Source organism: Pholcus phalangioides, unplaced genomic scaffold, assembly GCF_987345545.1.
Source record: "Pholcus phalangioides strain wild (caught in Gottingen) unplaced genomic scaffold, Ppha-v1.0 ptg000011l_1, whole genome shotgun sequence".
NCBI lineage: Eukaryota > Metazoa > Arthropoda > Arachnida > Araneae > Pholcidae > Pholcus > Pholcus phalangioides.
Window position 1 is genome coordinate 10,797,189 of NW_028301604.1, and position 20,986 is coordinate 10,818,174.

General features: G+C 33.2%; 1 protein-coding gene across 1 annotated transcript in view; it reads right to left on the reverse strand.

The window, feature by feature from the left end:
* Positions 1-944: 944 nt before the first annotated feature.
* LOC149080041 (inhibitory POU protein-like) overlaps positions 945-20,986 on the reverse strand; it is a 43,899-nt gene continuing 23,857 nt past the window's right edge. Inside the window, exon 2 of the mRNA XM_089238570.1 lies at positions 945-2,259. Coding sequence (XP_089094696.1) covers positions 1,378-2,259 — 882 coding nt within the window. The 3' untranslated portion in view covers positions 945-1,377. The remainder of the gene's footprint in view (positions 2,260-20,986) is intronic.

Below are 20,986 nucleotides of genomic sequence, written 5' to 3' on the forward strand. Positions count from 1 at the left end.
TATATTTTTACCTTTAAATATATAAATTAATATAAATATTGTATACATTATTGATAAAATAAATAATGGAATACCGAATCCGAATATTATCAGTTTTTTTAAATTAAAATCAATTAATATTTTTTGTAATTCGCTGTTTCTATAATCATAAACTAAAATATTCCAAAGATTTTAGAAATATATTTTATTAAAATTTCGTATCGTTAAAATTAAGTTTAATTTTGATCGTTAATTTTCAATTTCAACAAAATATTATTATTTAGATGTTTTCAAAATTTAGTATGCACTCAATTTTTCTCTAGATAAGACAATCATAAATATTTTTTATGGGCATTGTATTATATTCTATCATGTATATAGTCTTTAGTTTTTATAATTGCAATTTTAATTGGGGGGTTGCTGTATTTTAGAAATATATGACATACATATTTGTTACGGGCATCTTTTTCTCAGCCACCACCTCGTTGGGCATTTTGCCTGATGTGACCTTGTATTTGTATTTGAAAAGTGCGGATATGATGGAGTAGTTTTACGTGTTACGGCTATCAACATGATCAGGACTTAATGTTCCATACCTTAAACATTTTATTATTTTCTAAGATTAAGTTTTTAAATATTGATACTTAATGACTATGCAATTTAAATATTTTGGAGAGAAAATATTGACAAAAAATATATAGTTATTGAGAACAAATATCTATGTTCAGGGGAATATTCTGTATTTTTAAATTGATATTATTAATACACAGAAGAAGATTCACTATCCAGAGATAATTTACTCTAATTTGATTTCGTAAGAAAATTTCGGAATGAAGTTTTTGAATTAGAAAAATATTTCCAACGTCGAAACGTTAGAAAAAATGTTTAATTAATATAATGGATATATTGTTAATTTTTTTTTACGCTTATGGTTAGGTAGATTCTGTTTTACTGTATATATGTGGTTTTTAAAGAATATAATTATAACTCCGTAGGGTATGACGTTAAAAATAATTGTTATAATTGCAGTTAGAAATTTTCAAGGCTGCAAGAAACTCAAATATTCTGAGGTGTTTTTTTTGAATTGGTAGTTAAAAATTATGAATATTTCTCTTTGATGAAGTTGATCTGATCTTTTTTCTTGAGTAATTGAAAGAGATAGAGAGGAAGGAACATGTACTTTTTTAAAATTTTTAGAAGGATCTTATATTTTCCCTCTACTTTACACAATTTTATTAATTGACCGGTGCGTGTTTTTTAAAGAACACTTTCAAGGTCAAGCGTGTGTTACCGCGAGATATTAGTCAACACACGGACTCAGAAACGTGATTGAATTTTTGTTTTCGAATTTTTCCATTCGAACATCTAACGGAAAATTGACGTGAAGCGCACATATCACTAGTGTTGTTGCGCAGAATATTTCATTCTTTTCTGTTTCTGTCTCTGATTGCAAAACCAGACCCGTACCACGTTCTTTTTAAGGTCCAGTTTTTCAGCGATGGCTGCGATTTTTTCTCCCGATGGCCTTGGTTGCACAGCAAAGTAAGCCTCGAGAGAACGTTTCTCCGGAGCTGCTATGGACGTCCGCTTCCTTTTCTTCTCGCCACTTGGCAGTACGCTAGGGCCGTCGGGTTCTCGACGTTTGTTCTTGGCCTGTGCTTCAGCCGCCTCCAGCCATGCCTGCAATATAGGCTTCAGTGCTACCATGTTGTTGTGGGAAAGCGTGAGAGATTCGAACCTGCAGATCGTGCTCTGAGACAGTGAGCCGACGCCGGGAAGTTTGAGATTGGCCAATGCTTTTCCGACGTCCGCTTGCGTCACTCCAAGTTTGATCCGTCTCTGCTTGAATCTCTCGGCAAAAGCTTCGAGCTCTCTAGGATCGGTGTCCGCATCGTGCATTGCCATGGATGGGTGTGGAGCTAGAGGGTGGTGGTGGGTCGCCATCATGGTATTCATTCCGTGGGAATATATCGGTCCATGAAGTTGGGGATGAGAGCTCACGGCACTGCTTTCCGTAGGCATAGATAGTGGAGGAAGGGATGAAGGGCAGAGTGGGTCTAGAAGGTCCATGGCATCCATACCGGAATGCACCATCTGCGTGTGATGTGGCCTCGTATTGGCAGCTGTATGGCCGGGACCCATACCTGGATGGTGAGCGTACATCATGTCGTGCTTCAGGTGAAGACTTGGACCGCCTGTAGCCCCATGTTTCCCGATATCCATTGTAAGACCATCTGGACGTCCCACAAGTCCATCGTCGAAACCTGGGAACAGGTTTCCCTAAACAAAAAGAAGAAAATAAGAATTCAAATACGATTTGCTAATAATAATGATCAGTATTTAAACTTAAGAAAGTTGTAAAAAAGGGGATAAATTCTGACCTTTAAATTATGACAATGAATAGCATATTTAGTAGAGCGAAAACAATATAGGTAATAAGTTATTCTCTCAATAAAAATCACCGAAAGCTCGATGGCTATCATAAGAAATCAATATGTCTTAAATTTATTATTAGATAACTATCATCATTCACCTATCTTCTGACATTTCTACAGATGAATTCATTAAATTTTATTGAACAACAGATACCATATACGGAGATACTAATAATTTCGGATTCTCAGATACATCTCGAAACCTTGATATAATCCTTTCACAATCTCAGGTTCCTCTAAAGTCATTAACTTATAATTAATTAAAACATTCGTATCGATAACGGTAGTTAAAACTAAATCATAGATCACTAAAACGCGGAATAGTTTATAACAATAAAAAATATTCCACGAAACATTCCAAGGAATGGGGAAAAAATGAAGAAAAAATTAATAATAATTGAAAAGTATGTATAAATTATAAGTCAGTCATTAAAGTAATAGTAAAAAAACAGGAAAGATATTCATTAGCGATATAAAATTAGAGGATTTATTGCACTGTTCATAAATTATTCCCCCCTTAAGGATTATCTTGTATTCCTTTAAGAATATTAGAACGCTTAGAATACAGGTAGCGTGGTGTTGTTTTTTACGCTGGAAATTCTTGATTCAATTACCTGATAATCCATTATTTCTCGATTATATCTAGATAATGTTTGTTATCTTTCTGATTAACAATTGAACGAGGAGGTTTTTTTTTTTTTCAATTTTCAACTATTATTATTGTTATTATTATTTGCTCACATATCTCAGTGCGTGACTAGAGAAAATTAGTCACGCTGTATCTTTTCGATAGCTCGCCTATAAATTTTTCAAAGCCGTGTATTTTTTGTTTTATATATTTTATTATTTATTATTATATATTTTTTCTTCAAAAGAGTAGTAAGATACCAAAGAGCCAATACCGATGCTGTTAATTGTATCATTTTCTTAAGCGAAACGCGCGTGATTTTTGTTTCTTTCCTCGTTTTTCTATGTTTAGTATTGAACATCTGTTTGCCACAGAGCAGCATATCTTATACATAAAATATTCACTTTCTCTTTCGGCAAAAGGCAACAACAACATTGTAACACATACATATAAATATATATGCCTACGTCTGAAAATGTTTATCTAGAAATGAATAAAAATGTTAAGTTGGGAGGAATTAAGTCAAAGAATAAAAATATAACTCGCTAATTAAAAGCATTTTCAAATTAGCGAACGCCCAGGAAATCCTTTACATTTACATATTTTAAGAGCTGTGCCTCTCTTATTTCTGCATCTCGAACATTCTATACACGAGATAAAGGATAACTTAGGAGGAAGAAAAACAAGAATAATAATCTCTAAAGTAATAATGAGAAATCGCTGCAGAAAAACTGTTTAGATATACGTATTATCGTACATGCGTGTGCTTGTATTTTTCAACTTTTGATATTTGAAATTTTCGTACGAGATATTTTCTGTCAACTCGTTTGATTTGAAATTAGTTTTAACTACTCCAAAATAATTAACTGGGTATGATCTTGAAGTTTATTTTATTTATTTTTAAAAAAAAATTCTCTGGTTTTCGTAGTCTTCGATATGCGAATAAAAGTTGTCATAACTGGCTTTCGCTTTAGTAAAATATTCATTAATTTTGTGACCCGGAATATCTTAATCAAGCTCACCGTAACATACTAAGTTTTGTTAAAGATACTCCTTGAAAGAATTCTACATTATTTTATTATTTTTTGATTTTGTGATTTCCGGTAAATATTGTTTGTAAACTTTTGAAAGCATATTGTTATATGTTTAATAAAGCCTTACTAAATTATTGTTGAAAATTCAGCGAGTTTCTTTGAGACATTGACACGATCGTGTTAATGCAAATTGGTTCTATAAATTCGTATATATGCAACATATTAATTCACCGATGACTTCATAACCCCAGGTATAAATTCGTTTATTAACCGCATTTTTTGTATTAAATCAAAATATTTTGATTCATTATACTCATTTACAGAATATCATTACATTAATTTTTATATGATTATCATGTTTTAATCGCACCTCCGGTATTTCGATCATTTGATTTCGAAATTGATAAATTTAACTTTTCGGAAAAAAGTTAACAGTTTTAATCTTTTTTTCATAAATATAGAGAAGGAGTATTTTTTAAAAATAAAATATATGAGTGAAAGTATCAGTCAAAGAACCTCTTATACACAGTTTTAGGTCTAAAGTGTGAAATAATTTTGATATGTATAACTGACCTAAAAATATTCTGAATTGAAATTCGAAAAACAAAATGCTTTCATAAGTATATAGAAAAACTTTAAAAGAAAAAGTGATTTTACAAATTTACATAAAGTTAGGTTGCCAATGGGCACTGATTGAGGATGCGCACGAAAAATCAATAACATTCAATATACATTCACCTCATTACGTTCATTTATCCCGTGAAAGGCCATAAAAGTTTTAAGTATTAGGGAGAAACGATTTGGCAAATTTCTAGAGAAATGAATAGAAGTAGCTCTGTTGCTTACAATGTTTTTTTATCAAGCAATAAATGGTTGGTTATATCAAAAAAGAAAGAATGAAATTATGACCAAAATTCTATCAGTAAAAGATAATGTTTCCATTATTTGTTTGTGTTCCTCACAATAGTCTTCACTACCTGATGTTTCTCGGCATTAATATTGCAATATCTTAAAGGACACAGTTCAGGACAAAGTTCATCGACGAAAGCAGTAACAATGTGACTCCAAATGCGTTCGTCGCCAAGACTTGTATGGAAAGAATTTCCAAACTATCAGGCTGTCCTAGAAACCACTTTTTGTTTTTAAAGTTTAGTGGGCAGTGATTACACACTGCATCTCTAGACAATGCACCTACACAAAGTTCTGCCTCTGCGAAAATCTGGTTCGAGAATAGTCATGAAGTTGTAATGGAATGACCGGTATTTATATAATAGCAAAGACTTAGAGGAATGACTACGGGATGTATGTGCGATATGTTCATGAGCAGTAGTTTCAAGTTCTGCGTGGAAACTGAAAAGTCAAATCTAACGAAGTTGATCTGAAATTATTTGACCAAGTAATTCAAATAAGTTTAAATTGAGATAAAATGATATTTTGAGTTTATCGGCACTTGATAGAATTTTTGTAGTTATTTGTAAAAACGGGTCAAAACTATTCTTTCGTGATAAAAGTATTTACACTTATTAAGACTGATTTTTAAAAATAATTATGGCTAGAGTTTTGTAATACAAATACAAAGACATGTATATTATACATGTCAAAATTATTGCACAGGAATTCTTTAGTTCTATAATTGTGTGTTCAAACTTCTTCGTTGCTTTCGTTCATGTTTCATTTAAAAATACTCAATCTTTAAACTTTTGACGCACTGTGTGTGTGTGCCTTTATTTCTGAGAGAATATGTTTTGAGAATAATATTACTGACGAATATATAACTACATTTTTACATATTTTATAACTGAAGTTGTGAAGCTTCACAAATACAATAGAGCCTCACTATAACGGACAGCTGAAAAAATTGTAATACTTGTAAAATTTTTATCTGACGAGTTTACAACTCGTTTTAAGAATCTAAAAAGTACTTAAAAATATTAACTTGTTTAAAAAGCATTTTCAAACAAGCGATTAAACATCGATCGTTGTTTTGTTTAGCGTAAATATGGATGTGCTGCATGACTCATACCACTCGCCAGCTAGAGAAATGAAGATTTGTAAAGTGTATACGTACACATCTGTTTCAATTCAACCTATGTTGAAGGCTGTTTTTTATTTGATATACAATAAACGCTTTTTTGCGACTATAACTACCGAAATTTCATTGATGTACACCCTGTAGGATTACACCCCTGTAAAAAATATTTGTGAAAAACCGGACTATCATTATAACGGATAACCTTCAGTCCCTATTAGTCCGTTATAACGAGGTTATTTGCATTCCAAACATTTAACCTTGGTTTTATATAACAGTACGAAACTTTAGACTCGCTTTTTGTTTTTGTGTAAACAAATAACTTCGGAGTGAACCGTAAATTTTGTTACTTAAGAAAATTCATTTCACGAAGGAAAATGAATGTAGTGACAAAAATCAGTCAACTCAGTCGTTGGGTGTTCGGCTTCGATGGATTGTAATTATAATAATAAATTGAATGTTATACGCAAGGATTCACCCATTCGACTTTCCTGGAAATAAAGGGCGTTGGATATCACTTTTTGATGCCGACAGAGACTAATGCTTGACGTGAATGTTTTGAGGTGAGTGTTCTATGGAAAGTCTAGTCAAGCGGATAGCTATCCATGCGATAGCTGGATGTTACATTCGGTAAAAACTAAGGAAATTTTTTTTCAAAAATCTGTAGTAGGAGATTAGCATGAATTACCTTAAACAATAGAGAGAAAACACCTTTATGCTTTTGTATCAAGGCTTTCAACATTTTAAGCGGGATCTCCTACATTTTAAACATGGTGTAAAAACTATGACCTAGTAGAAATATTATTAAAAATATTATTTAATCATTAATTTATTCCATATGTTTTACACATATATATTTGATTGTATATATTGCCAGTACAAAGTTTTACATATCTTTAACTTATCGGAATTTTCGCAAATTTTCAAATAATACATTTTTAACATCATCATTTTATGAACTAAAAAGTTTTCATTATTTTGAATAAATTTTTATCATGCAAATACAAATACAAGGTCACAACAGGCAAAATACCCAACGATATGGTTGCTGAGAAAAAGATGTGCATAACAAATATGGATGTCGTATATTTCTAAAATACAGCAACCCAATTAAAAGTGCAATTATATAAATTAAAAACTATATATACATGATAAAGTATAATACACTGCCCATAAAAAAATATTTATGGTTGTCTTATGAATGAATAGCTTCTCGATTTACCACAATATGTTTATCGTATATGTTTTAAACGTATCAGTTATGTTAGAATTCACTACCCCCGGGGTAAGCTATTCCATTTATTAACAACCCTATTAGAGAAAAACTAGAAGAAACTGAGAGATTAAATCTCAGAGAAGAAATTATTCAATTACATTGATTTCATGCTATTTTATCATGCCCGCAAGCTGTTAAAAATGCATTTTATTTGAAAGTTTGCAAAAAAATAAGTATTGGAGATATGTGACATGTGACATATGTGTACTCTGGCATGCATAGGGATAGCATATGCAATCAAATATATGTGTAAAAAAATCAATGGTTAAATAATATTTTTAATGATATTTCTAATAGAGAAAGTTTTTTACCATGTTGAAAGGTAGTAGAAGACCCCTTAAGTCACGTGGAACCCAGGATGATTACGAGACCGTTCCACGGAACCCAAACAAACACGAATATTTCTCTAATAAAGCTGTTTTTACTAAAGCATCATGAAACATGCTACATTTTGCCAATAATTAAAAACACGAAAGCCTTCGTGAAATCCCAGCGTTCCACGCAGCACCAGATAGAAACCCATGCTCTATATAAATGTGTATAAAAAAAATCAAATCACAAGCTATGTTTTCTCTGTATTTCCTCTATGAACAGGCTCAATCTTAACTCAGAAATTAAATATTGAATAAACAGTACTTATATATGCAATATTTTAGCTCAAATAATTTCATTGGAACGTCAGAGATTAAGTTGTTTGCATGATGCTTTGTAATTTAATTAAGTTTCAACGCGCGTCTAATTAACATTATGTGTGAAATAGGTAATAACAATAGCTATAGCACTAATTGAATTAAAAATTCAATAGTTGCTACCTACATTTGAACTTAGCAGGCAGATTCAATACCTATATAATTCTGATGGCATAGCCATAGGTGGTTGAAACTGCTAACGTGTTTCGGTCTCTGTGGTATCTGTAAATGACATGCTAATTGTATATATTACTAGCTATAATACCCGGCGTTGCCCGGGTTTTTTTCAATGAGGTTTTTTTGGATCACGTGATACCTCCCTCTTTCTTTGAGGGAATTGCAAACCGTGTCCAAGTTCACCAATATGGCGACTTCCTACGCGACTCATGAAAGAAACAAATCTAGCTTTAAAGAAACGTAAAAAAAGAAATAAATATATTTTTTTCTTTTTTTAAAGGGTGCTAGGTATTTCGATTCCCCACTTTGAACTTCAAGTTATTCATCTCTGCCTGCTTCTGTTTCAAAAAATGCTTAATTAAAGCTGTGGAATTTCTTCGATGCACTTTATGGGCCCATAACTAATTTTAGAATATCCTAACCCACATGAATTTATGCAGTTGAATATCAAAAGACAATTCGCGGAGACATTAATTTTCATGCTTGAGAAGATATAAATAAAAAGTTGAAATCAATGTTATTGCATGAATATCCAGCTCGAAAGTAGGTCCGGGGCTAATTACTTCATATTTAATCGTATATCTATCTCTAAGCGAACTCAATATTTCAAAAATCGAGTATTTAATACAATTTTTAAAATTATTGATGTGACAGAAAAAACCCCACCAAATTTCCGCACTTCTAATTAAAATCGGAATTTTAACACTGATTTCTATGGGGGATCATCCTTTGCCTTACCCTCAAAGTGATGCTGATGATGGTGTCTATTCAAAAAGCTCTCATAACTGGGAGGATTGAATAAAGTGGCAAACCATTATAAAAGCATAAATATTATACATATACTGACAGCGTTGAAGAAATGACAAACCATTGTAAAGGCATAAAACACGTCTTATACGCATTGCTAGGGAACCACGGTAACCAAAGTAAACGTTCGGAAAGTGATTGTTGAGGCAGAGAAACCATTGTTGCCCGACAGTTTTCTGCCCATTTGGGGCACTTGCCCTGCTCTGACGAAATTTTAAAGTAGCCTATCGTTCAAGTCGGGTCCCATTTGGTATATATGCAAAATTTGGCGACGATCGATCTAAAATTGTAGATTTGTATAGAGAACATACATACACACACACAGACAGAAAATCAATTTTATATATATAGATAGTCTCAGCTCGCTCCATTCATCCTCGGGTATTCGTCAGACCAGAGAAAGCTAGAGCCATCATACGAAAAATCTCAGGATCCCATAAAAGTTTTAAGCAAAGGTTATTCTCTACACCGATACTATACCAATGTCAGTCCTTCCTAAAAGTAGTGAATATTAGAACTAGGCCTGGTCTAATTAATCTATTAATCGGGTATGTTAATCTATCAATTGTGTTAGCGCAGTTAAAACTTTTAGTAAATTTAAAACTTTTAGTAAAGTTAAAACATTTAGTAAAGTTAAAACTTTTAGTAAAGTTAATCGACTCGATCAGTCCGATTAAAATTGGATTAAAAATTGCTTAAAAAATTTGTAATTTAACTTGATTTGTTCAACGAAATCGATTAGATGTTCAAATGTCTTAAATTATATACCTATATATAGGGTTACCAGATCGAAAACGCACGAATTCGCTCACCCTTGGTGACGTCACTTATCTCACTTTTCCCAACGGATGGCGTCACTATTTCAACCAAAAAACCTCTCTTCCCCACATCAATAATTTTTCCCAACAATAGTTTTTCAGAACACATAAACAAAGCAGAAACAGAAAAAATTCTGGGAATTTCGACGGTTATTGGTGAATGCGTGTGGGGCACAAAAAGCACAAAAACACTCATATCAATGGAAAAATATATGTTTTCCCCAGGAAAAAAGGAAAATAACTCCGGAAACCTGAAAAGGAGGACAAAAGAGTGAATTTTCCGAAACGTAGGAGGACGCTTGAAATGACATAAAAAAGGAAGACATGTTCTCTTAAAGGAGGACGGTTGATAACCCTACCTATACATAGAGTTATTACTTAATTCCCCTTGCCGAATTTTACTGGCGAACCGTTGATCTTGGAGGCATCCTTCCAATTAGAAAAATTAGCCAAACAATGTGTATAGAACTCAGATACGTCATTCATGTTGCAAGAAGTTGTGTAGTTATTGAAATAAAAAAAAACTTATACGGACACCTTGTCCTCAAAAACACAATTACAAAGTTGTTGTCCAGGCTCTACCATGGCCAACAAAAAAATTCTACGTTTCTAAGTGAAACACTGAGATATTCACTGAGATATTTGAATTCAAAAATCGGAGGAAACATGGAAAAGAAGAGCATAAACAAGGGAAAGAATCGTTGTTCGTTAGTTTTTGCTGTTCTCTCCCAATTTTTCAATTTTCGACGACAGGGTGTCCGTATAAAATGTTTTTGTGTCTTTCATTTTTTATTTTATTTTAATAACTATAAACCCCTTGCAACATGAATGACGTATCTGAGTTATACACGTTGTTGGATGTTTTTCTAATCGGAAGTATGCTTCTAGGATCAACGGTTCGCCATTAAAATTCGCAAGAGGAATTAAGTAATACCCTGTATAACATTTTGGATAAGTGATCTTACACATTTTTAAATACTTGAATCAATGCTTCGATCAAATTTTTCGGCATGGTGAAATACAAGTCGATTCAACGAAAACTGATGATTTCGATTTGAGATTGAATTTGATGAGAGATTCTGAAGATTAAGACCAGAATTTATTGTCTTCTTTATGAACAGTAGTTTTTCGTATGCTTGGAAAAGCATTGGCTCCTCTTCTCACATGTACCATTTGTGAGGAGTTTCTAGGAAAACAGTATGATATCAAAAGTTTCGAAATCAGTAACTAGCCTAAAATAACTGCTTTTAAGGAAAAAAAGACAAAATCCAAATGAAAAATTCCAGGTTTTAACAAAATATGTTCAGCATATTAAATTGTTTCAAGAGGGCAGCCTTAATTTTTGAATTTGTTCTTATATTTGTTTACATCTACAAAATACGTGTGTGAAGTGATTAAAATATATTTTTATAGCATCAATAAATATTATATAGTTACGAAAACGTAGATTTGGTAATCTGAAAATTACTTGACGATGATTCCCTCATATAACATTTGAACCCCTCATGACTCCCTTGGGGGATGAATTTCTAGAAATCTCGTTTTAGTGGGTATGTGCATTATGAAATATAATACTAACTAAATTTCATATTTATGGCTTCAGCGATTTTGGCTCACTATTGATCGCTCCATGCAACCTTCGACCCCTCCTCCCATTAAGGGGTTGAATTTTGAAAAATCCCGCCTCAGCAAGACTCTTCTCTCATTACAAAAATACTGACCAAATTTCATATTTATAGCTTCAGCGGTTTCAGCTTGGCATGGTTTCTGTATTACTTTTGAACCCTATTGTGATTCCCCCCCTCCCCCACTTTGGGATCGAATTTTGAAAAACCCTTATTTAGTTGTTTTCTACGTCATGGAATAAAACTTCTGACCGAATTTTATGAATTTCATCAGTTTCGGCTCGGCGTGATTTCTCTATGTAACCTTCGAGCACCCTCCCCCCCCACCTGTATGACCCCCTAATGGGTGGAATTTCAATAATCCCCTTCTTACTTAGTCTTTACGTCACGAAATAAAGCTTCTGACGAAATTTCATGACTATACATTCAGGGGTTTTGACTCGGCGTGATTTCTCTGTTACCTTTGTGAACACCCTACTTTTCACCCCTTAGGGGTCGAATTTCGAAAAACCTCTTCTTAGTAAGTCTTTACGGCATGAAACAAAACAATTGACCAAATTTGATATTCATAGGTTCAAATGGTTTCGGCTCGGCGATGATGAATTAGTCATGACATGTTACTTATTTTTGTCGCACCACTGTCATTTTCTGCACACGAGGGCTAATTAGACCGGGACCTATAATTTATTGCCGATTCTGAACGGCAGGCTTGTTTTTTATACTCATCGAGAGGTTGTTGCGCTAACCCGTGGATGGGGGACTCCCTGCGGTAGCAATTTTTTCTGCGGTCTTGTCACCGTTTCTGTTGTACCCCTGTGTCAGGAAAGTTTTCTGACAAGGACGAACCGGGTATCGAACTCGTGACACCCTAAATATCCTTTGGTACTTTAAGCGAGTATTTTATCGACCTGGGCTACCGCGCCCGACATGTTGTTTTATATATATAGATTGAAATTAGATGTCAGTCGATTAATCGATTAAAAATTTGTGGTTAACCAGTTAAAAATTTAGATCAATTCCCAGCCCTAATCAGAACTGATTTTACTCTTTGTAGTATTGTCAAAATCATTTTTTCTATAAAGGAGTACAATTTAGGAGTAATAAATGAAGAAAAATTAATCGAATTCGTCAAAGGTATTATAGCATTAGATTTCTTATGGAAAGTATCAATCAGTTTTCCTCAAAATTCAAGAGATTCTCGAAGCACAGGTACTTTTAATCGAATATTATTGACTAAACTCAAAAGGGAAATGGACTTTTCGTGTATTTACGAAATTTCCCATTTTTGATGAATAAATGCGAAAATTTGATTTTTACCACTTTTCCGCGAAGTCTTCATAGTTTACACTTTTGAAGCGAAAATAGGTAGTAATTTTTCTGAGCACTCGGGAATTCTAGAACTTTCAACAGCAATGTGCTTTAGTGCTTGGCCTTATAATCAAACTATAAAAGAATTTTGTCGTTAGTTTAGTTCAGCGTTTCTCAACCTATGGTCCGCGACGATGGCATAGGTGGTCCACAGGCAGACTTGATAATTCGATTTCAACTGAATGAAAAATTAATTCAATGGTTTAAATTTATACTACAAATATTACAAATATCCATATAAGCTCAAATAAAAATTCTATCTTCCTAGTTAGTATGGAGAACAACCTCATCAAAGAAAATGTGGGAAATTACGATCCTAAATATGGGATATCGGTAGGTACCTTATCGATATTGTAGCCAAAAATGTAATTTATGACAAATTTGCTAATTACTGCAAAAATGGATGAAGGGTGGGGGAATAAAGGGCTTCTACAAAAAAAAATCACAGTAGAAAAAATCTATTTGACGAAAAAACACATTCAAATGAATAAGATGACCATATTTCATTGAGAAAAGGGGAACCGGAATCTCTTAAATACTGTAAAATACGGGACATCAAAAACGTTGCCATAAGTCTTCAAAATTCTCAATTGTAGTTAAAATCACTGAAAAATTAAGGGAAAAACGTTGAAACTGACAAATACGTTAGATGAATGTATTTATAGCAATAATTATCATAATGATTGTGAAAACACTGTTTATTCATGATTTTAGTAAACATTACGAATTTGAATAAGCATCAATGTTATAATTTTACGAACGAATGCAAATTTTTTGATTCGAGAAATGGTTTTGCTAATGAATGCAATAATTTTGATTTGAGTTATTTCTTTTTTTGAGTGAATTAAAAATTTTCAACAAGAAAGTTCTTATTTTGAGGAATAAATGCGAAATTTCTCTCATTAGGAATTTTTTTTTCTGTTTGCCAAATTCGGATCTATTATTTGCGAAATTAAACGTATATCTAAATATTTTCAGAAAATGATAAAATATTAATATATAATAACAATATTTATTTTTTATATTCAATTATTATTTCACTAACACTCATTATCGGTGCTGATAATTGACTTAAAATTTATTTTTGCATGTGTGTCTCACTAATCATCTTATAAAAATGTAAATTCATAAATTATAAGTTTTAATCTCAAAAAAGACCAAGTTTATCGCATTACGTGTTGCTGAATCCAAATATGAAAAGCTTCTGACAAATCGGTGAACGCTTTCGGATTGCTTTGAACACGTGTTTTCGAATTTTGTTTCGCATAAGAATCGTAATGGTGATGAATAATTTAGTGTAACATAATAACTACTCATTTCTTTCCTATAATAATGACGTTGGAGTTATGATTTGTAATAGCACCCTACTTCCTATGATTTGAAATTGTTTCGGTTTGTCCACAGCCGATAAGATTGAAGTCGATTGTTAGAATCTTTTCTTTATTTTCTTCATCATAATCGATGGTAACGGTCCAGATCCTCGCGTGATGGCCCGAATGAAACATGATCGTGTTGCCGTTCGATCGGCTCGTCATTTCAAGAGTGCCTGATTTTTTTGTCGATCTCTCCACCCGTCTCACCTGGTCGATCGGGGATTGTATACTTATTACCTCATACCTAGATCCCAGTAGATGCATCAGAGATATATTATGAGATATAATTATATTCGGCTGTTGCAAATGAAATTCGCAAATGATTTCGTTATGTCATGATTATAATTATTTAGACTACGCTGGTGGTTTGGCTAGTAAAAGTTTAAATATATGCATGCAGGCAAAAAGAATCATTTTTGAGTGCTATCTTGTGTAGGAAGTGTGTTTATTATCGAATAGTCGGGTAACAGGGAATATGGGGTTTTTGCTGCCTTCGGGTATGGCCATATACCACCGCATCCTCAACTACAAAAACAGACGATGAAGTTTTCAGTTTTCATTGTCATAGACTCATTAAATCTGGTTTTTTGATCAATTTAAATTAGTTTTCTTCATTTTGAACCCCCTTATTCCATGTTACCCGACTATTCCATATTAACCGACGAAAATGATTTTTTAATCACTTTATTTTTAGATGTAACATTTATTTTTAAATACGATACACGTGTCAATGAAAAGACAAGAATCCAAATTTTATGGAAATGAACGTTTCAGGTTTCTATTATGTTTTAAATTGGAATAATCGAAAAAATGAAAGTGGTATTCCATATTACCTGAACTTTCTATACGTATAAGCACAGTATGGAAGTGAGCCAAATAAGGATAAATTTTTTTTTTATGTGCAGTGAAATCTTACAACAACAATACTCAATACGACGATGAGTGTATTTTCTGGTGGTACCAACAACGCTAATTTAAACTAGATGTAAAAAACATCACAAATTTTGTGGCACAGTGATGATAATGCTGCCTCTCGAGATATTGATAATATCTCGAGAGGATAATCCCTCTACAACGAGGGGCCATAAAGGCCCCATTTCTTTTGCCACAAAGTATTTACAAATTTACATTGGGTTTTCATTGTATGTTCAAACTTGGCTACAATGCAGACGAGGCAGAAAAGGACACCGCTTTGTTTCTTTCAAACCGAGCACAACTCCGGTTTATCCAAGAACACCATTAAACGACTTGGAGATGACACAGTGTAAATAAGCGAACCATTCAGATATGGTTCTAAAAACTCCTATTCGATGAAAGTGAATCGCGTGGAAACTTATCACCAGCCATCGACAAGGACGAACTTTGAAAAGTAACGATGTTTGGCCCTCGCTGTAGAAAATGGCAGAGAAATTGGGCATTCACTATTTCTGTTATTTGGTTAAGTCAAAAGGCTTGATAAGCGAGTTCCGAACTAGTTAGCTGAACAAGACATGAAGTCTTGACCGGAAAAATTTCCACTTCTTTGCAACTCAATGAATTTTCACATAAATTCACCGGTATCTCTATTAGGAAAAAATTTATTACATCGCGAATGATGATGTTTTGTTTAATGTATAAGCATTTACAGAGATAGCGCTGCTTGATTTTTCACTACCAAACACGTCATTTTATGTCCGACCACCTAATATACGAGTTGAACAAATGATGATTTTTTTTGTTACTTCTGATACGAATACGAGACGAATTCGCGGCGTAATTGATGAAATTTTATGTTCTTATAATGGAAAAAAAATGCATAGATTCCTTCATATTTTACATTATTTTCATAAAATACACCTTTCCCACATCCCACCATTTGTATCATTAGTATTCTTGATTAATCCTATTTTTTAATGGTGTGGACTTCAAAAACTAAGGATCAAGAATGAACATGATACTGTATTATCATGAATCCATCAGTTGAAGACCTTATCTATCAAGCAGAGTCAGTATACGTTGAATTAAGCTTTGACACCGAAAAAATGTTTATGTGAAGTAACCAACAAAGTTATGTGCGCGTTGAGGAAGTAATCAAAAACAAAACTCGATCATCAACACATAGGCATAACGAGTAAACTGGGAAATGATGAATAATTATTTTATTCAAGTGGCGCCAATGGAGGTTCACGAATCTGTCATTAGACACAATGAAAATGAGTTTGAAAAGAATCTCTCCCAGTTGTGTGTAGACAAGAAATGTTTCGTAATGGGTTTCTTTGACATATGCACATTGACAGTATTTTAAACTTATATCGGCATATGGGTGTTGAGGAATACTAGTTGCACTCATGTGCTGTATGTTTGTTTATCATGTAACCTATACCCACTGGAGACTGAGTACAGCCTCAGTCTCGGCTGCCGCGATAGCCTTATCGTAAAGGTGTGCTGTGCCAGAGATTTAAGACTGTGTATATAACAAGATACCCCAATTAACATAGAATTACTTTAAGCATACTGTTTTATGGTTACGGAAATGAAAAGGCAAAAGACTTTGTGTTTAGAGTACAATAAACTACTGTCATATAACAACCACTTGTAATTGTAACTACTTCATGTATATTATGAGTTAAATTACTTCAATGAACATGTCGATTCACTACTGATTAAAATCATAATCAGAAAAATATAATCGGAATCTCTCCCCTAAAAAAATTACTTTTAGAACTGTCAGAACTCGTAATTGTGTGGCCCTGAACAGCACGTGTTGTTTTTGGGGAGCTTTGCTGTCCGAAAAGAAGGGTGTTAAGTGCATATCGTACGTATATGCAAAAAAATTGCCGTACAACCATACAGAAGTATCTCGAAGTTACCCGTTAGGTAGAACAAACATTATAAATTGAATTTTCAGTCTTCAAAAATAAAAGCAATCACCAAACTAAAGGATATTTCCAAATTACTGGAAATATTTTCCATCTTTAGCTAATTCCCCAGGTTATGATTTCAGCCTTATCAGCTATTTTTGGTAAAAGATGATCTTCCAGTCATTGGGAAATTCCTCGCTATCAATTAATTCCTCAAATAATTTAAGCATCGTCTCTCCCACACTGCAGCAACAATCCTTTTTCGCTTACGAATTTTTTGCACAGAAATTCACAAACTACGAATGAGCATCATTCGGGGTACGACTGCGTATCGGGTTTAATGTTGATCCCCCTGGAATATTTTAGCTATAAAGACAAGAGACTGCGGTACAGGAAACAGGTACATGCAATAGATCTGTCATCTAAAACCAGGGCCACACTAGTGCAAGATTGGCCCAATAGTCTTATTTGCAGATATTTCCTTCCAATATTTGCCTTGCCCCGATGTAAAGAAGCAGCAGCGGCATAGGCTGGCTGCAAACTGGCCCAGTTTGGCGCAATATTCTTCGGCGAATATTTCCTTCCAGAACACTTTCTACGTTGTGACTGCTGGTGTTCTTGTTTTTCAACTAATGTGTGAACAGACGATTGGAAGATCGGAAAGGAAGGCAGCTTTTTTGACTTAGGTTGAAGTTTGGAAGGTACAGGTCGTTGTGTTCAAACCAGCCCTCCAATACGTTCCAAACTCCTGCATTTGAGGATTATTGCCAATGGTGGAGCGGCCATACTACTTGTCTAACGGCCAACCTTGGAACGTATTGGACCAGCCTTGACACAAGTGTTCCCCTGGCTTAATCACATAGAACACATCCACCGGCAAGACAACAGTTGTCGAAAGCATGGGTAACTAGTTAATAACCACGTTGATCCGAAAGCGCTCCGGCCAACTTACCATCAAAGTACGGAAATTTATCTTTGAGTGCACGCGACCAGTAATAAATTGTTTACATCGGGAAAGAGTAGTGAAACTCGTATTTCTCAATTGAAACTTTGAAGCACAGAAATATATTGCTTCAATCAATTTCGATGCATCCTACGCCAACATTTCTAATCGAAATTATGATGCTAGTAAGTTTCAGTTCCGTAATTTTAATACTCCGATTTCGCTTATCATGAAACAACATAAATCTCTTCGACATTTTATTATAATACGGACGGTGCGAGCAAATGAATAAGAGATATTACTGGAGCGTGAGTTAAATTGTTCGTCTCGATCCTTCATCCACATTCTCCTCTCGAAAATGTAACAAATTAGTCTCTCTCTCTCTCTCTCTCTTTCTCCTTTGGAAAAATTCATATCGATAAGAATCTCAGTAAATCATGAATATATTCTCGATCCTCGACACTCTCTGTGTGAGAAGTGAAACTAATCGAGAACAAGGAACGTACACTCTTAGACTAACTCTTTCTCTCTTAAATGAGAACGGTTTCAAATAGTTTTAAGTTGAAAATGTTCTTTTAAAATACGGAAAAAAAGTGACAATATTTAAAAACGGTTTTGTTGAACGATTGTAAGCATCGTGGCTTCGGTAGTCTTTGGAAAATATTCGGAAAAAAGTTATTGAGCTCCTCGGTTTCTTCAAGAAAGAATAAACATCTTTAAAATAAGTTATTTACATACCACGTTTCTCTTTATAGATTTGAAATGATATTGGGATTTTTTTGTAATGTTCCTAGAAGTAAGTATTGAAATGTTGTTGCTGAAATAACTGTTTAAATATAATCCATCGTATGGGAAGGAAATTAGTTCAATTTAATACAGGAAAAATTTACAATTACGCAGACTCATTTAGCTATTATTTAAAAAAATCAAGTCAGATTTCTTTGAATCTCGCCTTCATTGTAAGTTAAACTGATTTGTTTTGGCATGTAATAGCAAAATTTTTCACTTTTAATAACAAGAGCGAATAATAATCGAATAGTAATCGAATAATAATCGAATAATAAGCGAAAATGAATATTCCCACCAATTCAGATGTTTAATAAGCAATCGTTTTTTTTCTTGTAAAAGAAAAAGTAAACAAATCCACCGAATCTCGAATAAACATCACAGAAACCGCATTCCAATACGAAAGAGAATGTCTTTCTGGTAAAAATTCATTGTGAATGGAAAAACCCTCACATATGAGTCACGCACAAAATATTTTCAAATGTGCGACGTGCAGTGCATTTTATAGAAATAGAAAAAAAGCTTTTCAGTACCAAAAATGTGTGGAAGCAAATAACGACTGTGTAAAAACATGGTGAGGATATGCGTATGCTGGAGTTGTAAAAAAATGCATTTTTGTCTTTTTTTATAACAATTAAGTCATGAAACACCCCTCTTATATCCAAAACTTCGGACCTTAAGTAATCACCATTTAGTATGAGTACTCATCGTACAGATTATACATGACAAAATTCATTTAAACAAATCTGATAATACAGTTCTAATCAATAATTTTTTTACAAATTCTGAACATCTTTAGTATTCTTTCACTACATTTTCGGTCACTACCATGCCCATAAATGTTTTTGTAATAAGTGTTTGTGGCATTTATTTTCAAAAACCAGTCACTAGTTATTCATAACGAGAAATTTCTTCAAAAACATATTTCATCATGCCATGATAAATACCCATGGTCAAAATAATTTTACAGTCAGAGAAAATCATCGCAAAATCATTTCTCTCATAGACTTAAATCATATAGAGACCGTGACTCTGAAAACATTTTTTTATATGTATGTACATATATATACGAGTATATCTCTTCATAAGTATGCAAAACAAGAAAATAACACGATAAGTCAAATACTGAAATTCTGCAAGTATAGGACAAATAAATCGTAAAAAATGTATGGTATAATTATCTCTCGTGAATTCATATACAGCAATTTAAGTAGAAGGAACTCCAACGCTTGAAATAAACAGTATTCACTAAAATCATCGGCATGCTTCTCTCTTCCGTCTTGTCTTGTGTGGACGTAACCCAGAAGTTTTTTTTTTTTTCCTTATTTCTTGCGATACGATTACAGTAAATTATCTTAATCTTCGTGTAGTTTGCACTCCCTTAAGAGAAAGAGTCACAAGCTTTTTGGAAAGTTAATCTCAAGTTGCCATTTCAAAAACATGAGACAGAATATGGTAGCACATAAACACCTAATGTTAGCATCAGAGAAAAGCACTAAATCCCACGTTCGTCTTTTATTCAAATGCGTTGAATTATTAAACATGCCTATGAATAATAAATGTCCAATGTCATGGACAGTCACAGGATGGTCCCAGAAGAAGGGTTTAAATGTATTCAAACGATTTATTGTAATGATTCTTACGACCCTTTTTTTTCCGGTAGTTTTTTTTTTCTCTTGTTTTTGCCTCTTAATCATCATAATCAATTTCGTGTTTCTGTTGAGGAATCGCCTGTCCAAATCAGAATTATTTTTTGGTGGAAAAAAGATTGAAAAACGTCGGAGTATAGGTTTAGAAATCTTTCGTGAACTCACATTTGTGTAATTATCATTAAATTCTTATCCAATACTATATCGTTGATTTATCTCTAATACAACATATACTTTTAGGTGATATTTAATTAAATTTTATGTTGATGAATACATATCGAATATTATTGAATCAATTTATATACTAATATTGTAACAGAAGAAACTGGAGAAGAACTTAAGAGCACGTTATCATTAGATCTTTGGATTAAAAGGTTGGTACTACCGTTATAACATGATTTTTTTTTAGCATAGCTCCCATCATATTAAATGTACAATTTCGCATCTACAATAGATTTTAAACAACAAATTATATTGGATATTATACATATACATCTGGAATAAATCTACAGTTTCAATGCTAAAATGCA